At 29.3% G+C, this 14,295-nt stretch overlaps 2 protein-coding genes across 2 annotated transcripts; both read left to right on the top strand.

The window, feature by feature from the left end:
- The first annotated feature begins 5,577 nt into the window (after positions 1–5,577).
- Positions 5,578–7,040, top strand: LOC109816907 (ethylene-responsive transcription factor ERF118). The gene has a single exon (XM_020382058.3). It carries the CDS (start codon positions 5,719–5,721, stop codon positions 6,739–6,741), a length of 1,023 nt encoding a protein of 340 aa, XP_020237647.2. The 5' UTR covers positions 5,578–5,718; the 3' UTR covers positions 6,742–7,040.
- A 3,608-nt stretch (positions 7,041–10,648) lies between these two features.
- On the top strand, positions 10,649–11,035 carry LOC145950107 (uncharacterized). Its single transcript, XM_083061038.1, has one exon. It carries the CDS (start codon positions 10,649–10,651, stop codon positions 11,033–11,035), a length of 387 nt encoding a protein of 128 aa, XP_082917164.1.
- Positions 11,036–14,295: the final 3,260 nt, after the last annotated feature.

Below are 14,295 nucleotides of genomic sequence, written 5' to 3'. Positions count from 1 at the left end.
CACACACTCTCACTCTGCACACACCCTCCCCTCACGTGATCTTCTAATACTGCTCCCATTAAATAATGCTAAGATCCTTCCACCTCACAAGACAACCCTTATTATTTATTTCCAACACTAACCCCGCACGTTCATTTATTTTTTTCAGCTAAAAATATTTGATTATGTCCACCTGAAAAGTATTATTTAAGGACATGTTTGGCATTCGATTAAAAAAAGCAGGTAATGGAGTAATGTAAAGCATAATTAATTGAGAGGTCAGTTATGGCAGAAACACAACCACGTGCTTGGCGTTGCTCTTGCTCAAATAGTCACAGCCCCCAAGTCAACCAATTGGAGTGTGCAGCATTATATGCCTTCCCTAAATAAGACTAACCACAGGTATCTGTCTTCCAGAATCTGAGGCAACGTAAATAAATATTACACAGACAAGAAAAAAAATATTATTTTACGGTGAAACAAGATTTCACGCACAATTCCGCTATTAAAATTTATAAGACAGTTTTTAGTAATGCGTTTAATTCACCCTTAAAATTAAAAGTATGAAAATATCTTGTTTTATAAGCATTATGATTATCAATTTTAAACTCTAACAATAATGTTTTAGTATTAGAAATTACAAAATAAAAATTATTCTAGCTCTTATTGTTAGAATTTTCGTCAATAAATAGAAAATATTGATGTTTTATGAATTAAAGTATTTTTAGTTGCTAACTTTAAGGAATACAGAAATAATTTATATTTTTTTGACACAATAATTTATATTTTTTAAAAATTGAATTAAACAGATTCTTAACCAAATATGTATTGCTTCATTTTTTTTCTTCTAAGGTGTACTTTGGAACTTTTTATACTTAAAATTGGGGGTATTTTGTAAAACAATTTTAAAAGATTTTCTTTGTAATTTTTTTTGGGTAGTATTTAATCTATATAATCAATATTTTTTAAATTAAGAATGTAAGTAAGTATATTCTATGATCCAAGCCAAATAAACATATGTTAGAATTGTATTTTTTCTCAAACAATTCAAACCAACTCAACCTTAATTAGGTCCGATCGAGTTGATTAGTTATTGTTTATTTAAATCATGTAAATAGAGACAAGAGGAAGCAAAAAGGATTTTTGATGTCGAAAGCATGAGGTTCTGAAGGCACGACGTGGTTGCTAATTTTAATAGTGTTTTAAAACTGGAACCATTTTATATGAAAAAATTGATTAAAATGTCGTGTAGAAGTCAAAATGCACTGTGGTTGTGGAAGCAATACAACCTCAGGAAAAAGTGTTTATGAACATTATTGCCCAAGACACCTCAACAATGTTTCATAGTACATGTAATGTGAACGGAGTATTTGAAATATAATAACAATTATATGAAGGAGTATTTGGGAGTGGTAGCATACCAGTATTAAATAGATTGAAACTAATTGAGTTTTCTACACTTGAAATCAACAAGTGTGAGGTTTTTTTTATTTATTTTTAATTAAATTTAATGTTTAGTGTTTAGATAAAATACGTGTCATGGTAAGATAATTAAATTTTGAAGAGAATTTAAATTTTTTAAAAAGTTAAATGCATACTATTATGACAAGATACATGTAAAATAATAATTTAAAATGTGCATATTTTAACAATAATTTCTAAAGATATTTTCCTAAAATAACAGTTTCTATAATTTATTCAATTAAATATGATACTACTTCTGTTTCTCTACACATATTACAATTTTCTAATTATTAGTTACATTAATTATATATTTTTTAAAATAATTTTATTTAATTAATATTTTTTTAAAAGATAATAAATATTTGAAATTAATTAGAAAATTTTTTATTATTAAAATTGAAGAAAATAAGTAGACACATAATTTATTTTTTCAAAAATCAATTAATTAAATAAAAATTAATTAAGTGAAAAGAGATAATGTTAATTAAGGAATGTTAAAGGTAAATTTTTAAAAATAATTTGAATTATTAAAAGATTTTATTTTATGAACTAAATTAATATTTTCTTAAAGAATATAATTTAATTAAAAGAGTCTAATAATTAGAGATAAATGTAATATTTTTAAATTATATAATACTGATAACTTAAAATATTTATAAAATTATTATAAAAATATTAGGTTAACACCTCTTAGAATTTGTTCAAATTTTTCAACGTGCTAGTATCTTACTATGTGTATTGTATATGCTAAATGTTTTATATGTTATAAGAATAATAATAAATTATATATAAATTGTTTTTAAAATTTATAGAAATTGATATTTTCAATTATATAAAATATATTTTATGTTTATAATAAATAGTTGATATTATATAGTATAATTTTTTTATTAATAATTTATTTTAAATTATTAATTTAATTAAAAAATAACCATGATCAATAAAAACAAAATTAGATAAGAAGTTAAAAAAAATTTCTAAAAGTTTTCTCATAGATTTTTTCTTTCTTCTAAAAACGTTTTTGTGTAAGATAATAATTTTTTTTAATGATATATTAGTATTTTAGCTTGTATTGATACACAAACTAAACGTTATTATAATATATATATATATATATATTAAAATATATAATTAAATTATATTTCATTTATATAAATATATATTTTTTAAATATACAAATTATATTTTAGAATTTTTATAATAATTAATTTATATTGTGATATAATACTATTTTGAATTATTGATAAATTTATTTTAAATATTTTAAATTTTAATTTATTGATAAACATAATAAATAAAAATTTCCTTACAAAACATTTCATAATAATTACTTTAAAAATATCAAAATTTAAGTCACAAATAAATATAATAAATAAAAGGTTAAATTGTATTTTTGATATATATATATATATGTTAGTATGTGCGCACGCGTTTGTGTAATTTTGGTCACTTTATTTGTATGTGTTTTTTCTTAATTTTTTTTTTTGGTTTTTAAATATCATATTACTTAAATTTTGAAATATTAAATGTCTTTATTTTAAAACAGAGAAACTAAATATATAATTTAACTTAAATAAGATTAAATAATATAAAAAATTTTAAAAAATTATAAAAATACTCTAATTAAAATAAAGTCTCCTTAAAAATATTATTGAGTAAAACAAAAAATTGTATTTAATATATTTATTGATAATATACGATTTACCACGCTTACACTTTTTCTACGTCAATCACTTTTATTATTTAATAAATTCTACACTATATACTCCAATAACAATAAAAAAATTTGTGTGCAATTTAAAAAATAAATAATTATAACATTCTTATAATCACAATATATCAAATATTTTCTTTGATTCTATATTCTTTTAATTTTTCCATAAGACTATTTGATAAATGGAAATTTATTTCTTCTAACTGTTTAATTATATAAGCTATTGTTTATTAAAAAAAATAATATATATTTTTTCATACACAATAACACTTTGTTTTGGGATAAGTGATTTGAGGCGAGGAGAATAATTTGAAAGGATTTTAAAAAATCACTTATTTTCTTTTATTTCTTTAGATTCCTCATCTTCTACAAAGTTTATTAAGGTTAATTAAGAGGAATATACAATGAGTCCCACGATTTTTTGTAATACCAGAGGATTTTCATACAATTATAAAGTGAGTATCTATAATTATAAATAAATTATTTTATTTTGAAGAAATATTTTATATTATAATATAAAATTATTTTAATTATTAATAATTTGTTTAAAAACTTTAAAATTAACTTATAAATAAATATATAAAAATTGAATAAAACAAGAGATTAAATTAAAAAAACATTTCATCAAATAATAATTTATAAAAATATTATAAAGATTCGCGTTTAATATAGTATAATTAATTATACTTTATTCTGTTTTATTTTTTATGAAATTAATTCAGACGAATTCTCATGTTCTCCTCCCCTAAATAAAACATAAAAAGTGTTTAAACAAATGAAACAAAAAAAAGTAAAAATATTTTGGAAAATCAAACAGAATCCTTAGAAAAAGTAGATAAGAGTAAAAATACATTTACTTTATATCTTTTTTTATTTCCTTCATTACCTTTTATATTTTAAATAAACATATAGTTTACTCGGCGACCGGGTACCTATATTGGCATTCCCAACAGCAACCGTTATGATTGTATAGCAACTGAAGCGTTCCTTCGGTCAGTCATCGTTGGCGGCGCGAAAAGCTGCTTTGTAGAGACCTCTTTCCCCACTCTCTCTCCAGGCGCGTGTGACTCACTCTTCATTGGATCCTCATAACGGAGTCCAACCTGCACGTTAGATGCACGCGTGGAGAAACAAAAACATCGGATACCTCGGAAGCATCGACGGGGCATGATATACATGTAACATGTTGATGGGTCATGAATAAAATGTCACACACAGCCCCATGCCAGCTCACACGTTATAATTGAAATAAATTAACTTTGCGTAATTAATATTATATGTTTTACCTACTCACTCTTTCTAAATGTGAATTTTTGACCCACCATAAAAAAATAAAAATAAAAAAAATGGCTCAGGCCTGAATAGAAAAGAGCAAAGGGAGGGGCCACTCACTGTGAAGAGAAGAAACACTGCCAAACGCAGATAGAGACAGAGGCACAGAGTAGCCTCCTCCCCTCTCAGTGAAAACAAAACAAGGTAAATTTCATTGTGAGCTATGTGGTTTCAATCTTCTCCGTTCAATTTTTTTTTTCTCCTCGAGAAACTCATTCATTAAATCACTAATTTATTATTATTAGTGCTCTTGTAATGACCTTTTGTCAAATATTAATTTAAAATAAATAAATTAAACTTTCGGTCTGTTTTTGTTGTATAGAGATTTGCGTCCGTTTCACTCCGTGTGTGTTGTGTCGTACCGAGGTCGGCTATTTTTTTTTTTCTTTCTGTATTTATTGATTTGGTTCACTAAAGTCACAGGGAAGGGTTTTGAGATCCATAAAAACTCTTGTGTGTTGTACCAGAGAGGATAGATAAAATATTGGCCATAGATTTGTAATCCTTTTGTTTTTTTTCTTTCTCAGGAGGACTTCAGCCATAGTGGTTTTGTTTTTTAATATATATCAGTGTGTTTCACTTGTTGATACTCTTTTCTCTCCTGGTGGACGAGTGAAGAGGTGAGAGAGCAGATAAGAGCTAAGCGCTTGCTTTCTGCGTTTCTCGGAGAATTTGTCTTCAAAAGAAGGGCAAGCAGTGGATTTATGTCGTCTGGGTTTATTCTGGCAGTGATTGGGGCTCAGTTGAAACGCTCCATTATTTATGTTTGCTTTTCTTTCTCCTTGACTCTCTTTGTGTGCTCCGATTGCTGTATGCTTCACTGCATTCTCAACCACAATACTGTGAATCCACTTGTTTCAATGCGATTGAGGCCAAAAAGGTTGGTATCTCTTTTCATCTTCAATATTTCTTCTGTTCTTTATGTTTTTTGTTTTGGACCATGTCTTATTTTTTGGGGTTGTGGCTCTAAAGTTTATGTTTTTTTTTTTGTTCTGGAACAGGACTTGTTGCGGAGTGGAGTGTTTCGGAGGTTTTCACATACAAAGATTTTCGCATCTTTTCATATTCCTAAGAGGGGATTTCACCTGATAGAGCCTTGAGAGATTTTGTTACCCTCTTTTGGTTGGCGTTCATTTCCTTTTCCTTCCTTGATTCGATTTGTTTTCCTTCACAGTTTCCTGGGTATTTTGAGGGGTTTTGGGAGGGTTTTTCCTGAATTTTTTTCCACCATGCCTGACCCTCGGAAACAACCGGCTTCTAGAGGGAAGCAAAAGCTTCAGCAAGAGTCCAAACCGATGAGAAAACTTCGCATATTTTACAACGATCCAGATGCTACCGACTCATCCGAAGATGAGTCGGAGAGGCTTCAAAACCCGGTAAAGGCAAAAAGAAGAGTGTGTGAGATCTCTCTTCCCCCTCTTCCTCGAATATTCACCACAGCAGAAACGAGTTCCTGTGAGGTGAATAGCAACAAAAATGTTTGTATTGAAGGGGAGCCCCAAAGTAAGAAGAGGGCTTTGTTCCAAACCCAGTCAACTAAGAAGAGGCCTTCTGGGAAACCTAAAGGTGTTAGGCAGAGGAAATGGGGTAAATGGGCTGCTGAGATTCGTGACCCCTTTAAGGGTGGTCGTGTATGGTTAGGCACTTTCGATACTGAAGAAGCGGCTTCCCAAGCCTACGAGGCCAAAAGGTTCGAGTATGAAACTCGGGCAAAGACTGAAGCTTTGGCTAATAATGGACCTTTGGCGACATCTTCTAATAAGAGTAACTCCACCATCTCTTCTGTTGTTGCTGCTGTCTCTGTATCTGAGAAGTTTTCTACTACTACTACTTCTGAGGACTCGTCCGAGAGTGTGTTGTCACACATATCACCATCCTCCGTACTTGAGTTGGATACCTCGGCTTCTAAATCCTTTGACAAGGATAATGTTGTTTTCACTGAGGAAGCTACTGATTTGGTGGCTGAACTTGCAGGGTTAGAAATACCAGATTTGAGTCTGTTGAACTTGCCACCACCACCTGCTGCTGGTGGTCCATCTGGATCTGAGCCTAACTTTGCACTTGATTTTGATTTGTTATCCTTTGATGATTATGGACAGGGTTTTGATGATCTTGGTGACTTGGAAGATCTTCACATTTTTGGGTTTGATGACAATGAGCCTAGTGAGCTTCCTGATTTTGATTTTGGTGATTTTGGTGCTGATGAGTTTGCTGGTTGGATTGAGGAGCCCCTCAATATACCTTGTGCCTAAGTTTTGCAGAGCTGCTAGATTTCTAAGTTATTACATGTTTTGTTGTTGTTAGGTTCTGTTATAATTTTGTAATGTCTCAGGAACTGTGTAATCGATTCCTGAATGAGTGTTCTTATGCGTTTGTTTTTTGAGGGATTTGTCGAGTCTTACTTAGAGCAGTGAGATGGAAAGAGAATCCCTTGGGTTTTCCCGTGCTGTTAAGAGCCGTCCAAGGGATCTTGAACCATATACTATGTCGTAATTTCAAAGGTTCTTCTATGGCAGAGTATTAGTGAAAATATCTTCTATGTTTTGTCTTCGGTTGTGTCTTATTGAAGAACATAAATTATTAGTCTTTAAACTATTGCTATTATTTTTATACACAAATTGCTGATGAGTGATGAACACTCGTTTTATGTTATGCATCATAGTTATCAGATCGAAATTGGCTGGATGAACTCTTTAGAATAAGAATTAATAGTGTTGCTTTAGAATTAGAAAAGAGCTCTGCAATTTTTAATTCAGTTACATAAAACTTTCCATGATTCATAATATTTTTTTATATTTTATAATTTTTCTCATTAAAATCATTAAATGAAGATATTTTTAGTTCAATATATTAGAATTAAATATTTTTCAAAGAGTATAACAATTCTAATCATGAAAAGTTACGGGGTAGCGTTGACTTTTTGTTCATTAATTATATTTGTATTTTGAATTTTTTTTTAAAAATAAGCAGGTAATTGGATGTGAATTTCATTACTTATTAATTGTTAAATAATTCATTTATTAGTTTTCTATGAAATATAATGATTTAATTAATTATTTTTTCCATTATATTAAATTATTATTTGACGTATTATTTAATATTTGAAAACATTTTTTTTATTATTAGTTTTCTATGAAATATAATTAATTATTTTTCTATTATATTAAATTATTATTTGACTTATTATTCAATATTTGAAAACAATTTTTTTATTATTGATATTGTAATTTAAATCCATATATTTAACTGCGGATTTAATTTTGAAACATTTGTACTAAATTCAATTAATGTTGAGCGATTTACACACCAAACTTTCGGCATTCTTGGATGGCTACGTTAATGTCTTAGATGTGGGGATTGAATGTGATTCACGTTCTCACTTCTTGGATTATTAAGATATATTTTAAAATATCTATTCATGATGTTATTAAAAAATAGTTTTGATAATTTATTTAGACTGCAGCCTTTCAGGCCGTGGGCGTAACTAAGGCAAATAGGCAAAAGCATAAGTAGAGTAGGAAAATATTAATAAAAGAGAAATAAACATAGTTAAATAAAAATGTATAGAGTTAAAATTTAGTTAAAATAAAAAAAAAAAAAAGAGTAGGCATAGATGCAAAAAGTGGGGCCAAAGCAGGAGTTGTTTTGGCAAAGTTAGGTGGTGAAGGGTGAAGCAGAGGCAAGGAAACACCATCCAGCTGTATGGCATAATAGCATTTTACTTTGATATTTGGGTTCTAATAAAAAAATGAGTTAGTCAGCAGTGGGTCCCACTTCTCCACGTGTCCCCTGTCAACAGATGTTTGTTGCTCCATACTGTGGTACCTCCAAAAGGTCAGATACTGTAGGATCTGTGTTTTTTGTTCTGATTATGTGATTAAAATATGCTGTGAAAGATACATATTTCTGCAATTAGGAACCTTTCGATTTTATATCAGCCGTAAATCAATGTCCACTCCCCATTTTCCATTCATAAAAAATGCAAGCTCCCTCGCATGGGCCGGCTAAAAAACAAATCACTAGATTGGGAATTTCAATTATGTTTTCCAGTAACCATAAACTCATCAACTTCTCACCACTGCTTTGCTTTGGTTAAAATTAAATGGATAATAAATAGGAAGGAGGGAAGGGAAATAAATGGAGACATCAAAAGAAATGTTCAAATTTAAATGTACAATAAATTAAAAAATAACAGATTGTATGACAAATTACAACATTTTAATGCTCGGTTCTAGGAGAAAAAATTGCTATTAGTTTCAAATTTATTATAATTAAGATGCTCATCTAAATACTTTAAACTGCTTAAATAATTTAATCATTAAAATAAATTTATTTTAAGTGAGAATAGAATAAGTAAATTAAATTGAATAATTTTATCATAGAAAATAATTATCTATAATTTCTTCATAAACTTCGGGTCAGTTTTAATAATACACAGATTTGTTTTTGGACTGTGATAAAGACACGCAAATGTTAAAATAAAAGAATACGCTTTTCTAGTAGTTCCCAAAAGCTCTCATAATGTGTGAATTCAAATTAACTCAAACTAATTTAATTTATTTGTATATAGGTTAAGTAATGAGTTTTAATTTTCAAATTTAATCTAACTCAATCTCATTTATGTTCTTTTTTTTTTTTTTTAATAGTGGAAGGTTAAAAGTCTTATCTGAAAATCACAATGTGTGTGGCTAAAGTATCAACAAATAAAGGAATTTGAATATGAAGAGATGAATTTTGAAATAAATGCAATCTTTCCGAAAAAGAGCTCCTAAGATTAACAAGCATATTTATAATTACTTTTATAAAGATGTGACTGGAAGAAATTTCTGGATAATGATTCACTAAATTCACAAAATTTAGTAAATTAAAGTACAACATAATAATGTTTGAAACATTCATCGTTTAAAAACTTCACAGTTAATATATAACCGAATTTCACTATAATCTTTTTAAACCTTTCTCATTAATATCTAATATAACTTGTACACATGACACATTAATATATATATATATATATATATATATATATATATATATTTTAAATTAAAAATACAAAAGTAATTAACTTTATCTTAAACTAGAGAGGCGCAGGGTGAATGTATCACTCCTGGGGAAGCTAGCTTGGGACCTGCTTTCGGCTCCACAGAAGCCTTGGGTTCAACTCCTCAGCAACCTCTACCTACATGGAGCTTCTGTCCTGAGTGCTCAACACAAGCGGGGTGTTTCTTCAGTCTGGTCGAGTATTCTTAAGGCCCTTCCCTCACTCCGGGAGGGATTCAAGCCTCATCTAGGATCGGGAGACTCATCACTTTGGTACAAGGACTGGTCAGGTAATGGGCTTTGGTGCGGGAAAGTCCCCTTTGTTCATATCGCGGATACCAACAAAATGGTTGCCGACTGCTGGGTTAGTGGAGATTGGAGCTTCAATGCCTTGTATACGGTTCTTCCAACTGAACTGATAAATTCTGTCCAACAGTTGAGTGTTGGCAATTCCCCTTTTGGGAGGGATCATTTTGCTTGGAGGGGTGATATCTCGGGTTGCTACACAGCGGCATCTGGGTATCGTTTTCTAACCCGGGGGCTGGCTGCGGAGGGGGATGCTGTTTGGAAGAAGCTTTGGAGGGTTATGATTCCTGAGAAGGTTAAGTTCTTTCTATGGCAATGCCTTCACTCAGCCCTCCCAACGAATCAGGTTCGGGTTGACAGGAGGTTGGCAGAGTCAGGTGCATGCTCGCGTTGCTCTTGCCCTCATGAGACCATTCTACATGCTCTTCGGGATTGCCCATATTCGCGAGAGGTGCTGATGTCTGGTGGGTGTAGTGTGGGTTGGTCATTTTATGAAATGGATTGTTTTCAGTGGCTGAAGGGGATCATCTTGCACAAGGATGCTATTACGTTATCCATCACCTTGTGGTGGGTCTGGTGTTTTAGGAATAACATGGTATTTAACGATGACCTCTGGCCAATTTCGGTGGTCCGTCGGAAGGTGATATTATCCATGGTGGAGCACAGTGTGTATAACGTTAGGAGGTGCCAATGGGAGGACCAACCCTTTGGAGGCCTCCGGAGCACCCGTGGGTCAAGCTTAACACGGACGGAAGTTGGTTGAGGGAGACGTCTGCTATGGGAATGGGTGGAGTCATCCGTGATTAGGCAGGTATGTGGCGGGGGGGCTTTTCGCGTGGAGTCTTACATGGGGATGCGTTACGTGCTGAGTTGTTGGCCTTGGAGGAGGGCCTAGTGTTTTGTTGGGATGGTGGTTTTCAGATGGTGATTTGTGAAAGTGATTGCCTGGGAGCTGTAAAGTTGTTTCAAGATCGGCCAACAGACAGAGATTACCTGCACAAGCATTATGATGTTATTTGTCGTGTTCAGCAACTTCTTGCTCGGGATTGGGTAGTTTACGTAAGTCATATTCCTCGAGAGATTAATTTAGTAGCTCATACGCTTGCTACTTGGGGTGTAGGGAACTTAGGTTCCAATGTATTTTGGAGGAGTCCTCCAGACTTTATTTTACTTCCTTTAGGGAGAGACTCTATGTCTTGAGTTGTTTGCTTTGTTTATCTTTCATATTTTACCAAAAAAAAAAAAACTACCTCCTATCTCACACACCACACAATTACAAGAAAAAAAAGAATAAATAGTGTTTTTTTTGTTTAATTAATATATAAATCCTTATAGCTTTTCTAAATTTTCAATTAAGTTTTAATAATACGTTAATTACTTTTTAATATGTTTATTGCTCTTTTAATTTCATTTGTTTTAAATACTTTCAATTAAATCTATAATTTTAATATGAAAAATTTAGGATTCATTTCAGATTTAAATTTAAACAATATTTCAGGCTTTCAACTCTTTGATATTTCTTTAATTTATATCTATTCATAAAAATTAAGAAAAAAAATACTTGTACAGTGGTGGTCTATTTTGACTAAATTCTTCCAATTAAAATGTTATTGTTACTAAAGAAAACAAAAATATGCACTAATAGCAAAAATAAATAAATAAATAAATATATATATATATATAGAGATTTCCACCTAATAATAAGTTAATATTTGATAATGATTAGTTTAAAATCATACTCATACTAAAATTAATTTTTAATTTGTTACCAAATATTTTTCCACTTTCAATGCATATCCATTAAATTATTATTATAAATGTTTGAGAAACCATTTGAATCATCGTGAAATTTTAATTTTCAAAACATAAAAAAAAAAATATATATATAACTTTTAAATAAACATGAATTTAGAAGGTTTCTAAAGCCAACCCAAACATAAACTATTTCATATACAATTAATTTTGTATCACTCAAGTCTTGGTCATCTGGCAAAACACTTGGTGTAGGTGGTTCATGCAGACAATTCAGAATTTCATATTTGATTTACATGTCTATAACTTTGATATTTTTTTTCAACCACCAACCCATATTTCCGTAATTATAAGAATTCAGTTTCATTTTTGGTTTTGCATTTTCATTTGTGTTTGAAATTTCCAACCTTTATACATGCTCATATAAGGAGAATCCTAATACAACAATTTAGTCCGCAAAGGGCAAACTAAGTATATTCAACATGAGACGTGGCTTGCATCAATAGGTGAAAGATAATGGAAAAACTTAAGTGCTTAGTGGAAGAAGGAGAATAATGTTAAAGGGGTGAGAGAGATAAGTATGGGTGAAGTGGGTCCACGATCGGCATTTACAATTTGACAATTAATCATGTTGTGATGATGGTAGTGAGAATCAACATTTCTACATGGTGATGCATCCATACTATTCCTTCCTCTTTCATCATTGGTCCCAACATTGTTTATGTAATCTATCATTCAACTTTATTTTTCTCTTGGTCATCATTTAATATTTGTAATCTTGTAATTAATAATCTTTATTTCAGCTTTGTTTTTGGAGGCAATGTTGACTTTGTAACCATTGGTTGCAAATCTTTGTCAATTCTCTGTTTCCCACACCCAAACAATAATATCAACATCCCCACTTGTAGTACTTAACCAAAGTGCTTATCATGTGCTTCCTCGTGTTAACTAAAAGTTGAAGGAGTATAACAATTTTGCTTGGACATCAAGTTATGGTGGAGAATTTTATATATTAAACCTTGTTTTTATTATTTCTAATCGTCATCACTAATTCAATTGCCCTTTTCTCTTTTTAAAAAACTAAAACTGATTTTCTTTTTGATATCAAGTCAAACAGAATAATGGTAAGTGATAGTAAATTTTATGTTTAAAATTGTTAACCTATTACTATAAGAGAATTATTATGATACTTTTGAAAATTGAGATTATTAGTATAAATAATTTTTTAAATTAATAAAAATAATGGAAAGTATATATTATTTTTCTTTCACTTTTCTTTATATTAAGTGGTGTGTTTTTAATAAATAAACAATTTAAATAATTAACTTACTCTTTTTTCTCATCAAATACTAATTCAAGTATTTCGAATTGTTTTGTAAAAATAAAAATGACTATGAGAAAACACAATAACATTTTATTTGCTAAAACAGAGAAAAATCTTGTAAATTTTTTATTCAACTTACTCATAATTTGCATAGAAGTGTGAAAAATCTTAATTTTATACAAAATATTCTTAGTAGATCAAAACATTTTATATATATATATATATATATATATATATATATTAAGAATTGTAAAAAAAATAGTGAAATGAAAAAGATAAATGGCTTAAAAATCAAACAATTCTAAAATCAAATATTCATGTATTAAAAAAAAAACAAAAAACAAAATCTAAAATCCTTTAAATATATAAGGGTACGATAAAATTTCTCTTAATATAATGTTTTAATTTTATAAACTTTTAACGGGATTAATTTGTAATTTTAATATGTTAATTTTTTTTAATTATTATCTATATTATTAATAAAGTAGATATCCTATTTTGGTATATACAAATTTTAAACTAATTTATCTTTAGAATTGTCTCTAAATCATTTTCTCTAATATTTAATAATTTTAAAAATACTTTTAAATTATTAGATATCATCTATATTAATTTTCAAAACTATTAAATATTTTTAAATATTTAATAATTAAGAGATATGAGAGAGTGATAAAAGATATATAAGTGATGTAACACCCCATTTTTTCATAAAATATAATATAAGTATTTTATTAATAATTTAGTAATTTTATTTTTCTTAATAGGAGTTCTTAATATTTATTTAATTATTTGGTATGTTTTGATATATAATATAATGTATTTTATTAGAAAAGGTTATAATATTTTATTAAAAGGGAATGAATTTGTAATTATAGTTAACTATTTTAACTATGAGGTTAAAGAGACATTAAGATTTTAAAAAGAATGATTTTCGATGTTCCTTTGTTTTTTTTTTTTTTTCATGCACACATTCACACATTCGCATTTAAGAACTCGCGAAATAGAAACAAGAAGAAAATCATCCTAGAATTGTGTAACCATCATTTAGTGCTTGTCCAGATAATGAAGGGGGTGAGAAACCTCGCTTTGAGTGTGAGAATGTATGCTAAATAGTGAGATTGACCCAAATCCTATTTCTGTGGTATATCTATGTATAAGGGTTTTTTTCCCAAATGTATCCTTATCTTTTTTGTTTCTTCTTATATGTTCTGATTGATGTAAATAGTATGAAAGTGTTCGTAATTTTTTAGTTTAACTTGTAATTGTTTATTTTAGTGCTCCTATGAGTTCCTAGCTATGGGAAACCATAAGAAAATGCATTAGTGATTAGTGATTGTATAAGGAGATGACATGAGTATGTATCTATGTGTAAATTGTGTCTTTT

Source organism: Cajanus cajan, chromosome 7 (genome assembly GCF_000230855.2).
Source record: "Cajanus cajan strain Asha chromosome 7, NIPB_CcT2T_4, whole genome shotgun sequence".
NCBI lineage: Eukaryota > Viridiplantae > Streptophyta > Magnoliopsida > Fabales > Fabaceae > Cajanus > Cajanus cajan.
The sequence above is the reverse complement of the archived record's forward strand: the minus strand, read 5'-3'. Positions and strand labels throughout refer to the sequence as shown.

Excerpts from the sequence above, each read along its gene's own strand:
- LOC109816907 (XM_020382058.3), top strand. The coding sequence starts at position 5,719 with ATGCCTGACCCTCGGAAACAACCGGCTTCTAGAGGGAAGCAAAAGCTT.
- LOC145950107 (XM_083061038.1), top strand. The coding sequence starts at position 10,649 with ATGTGGCGGGGGGGCTTTTCGCGTGGAGTCTTACATGGGGATGCGTTA.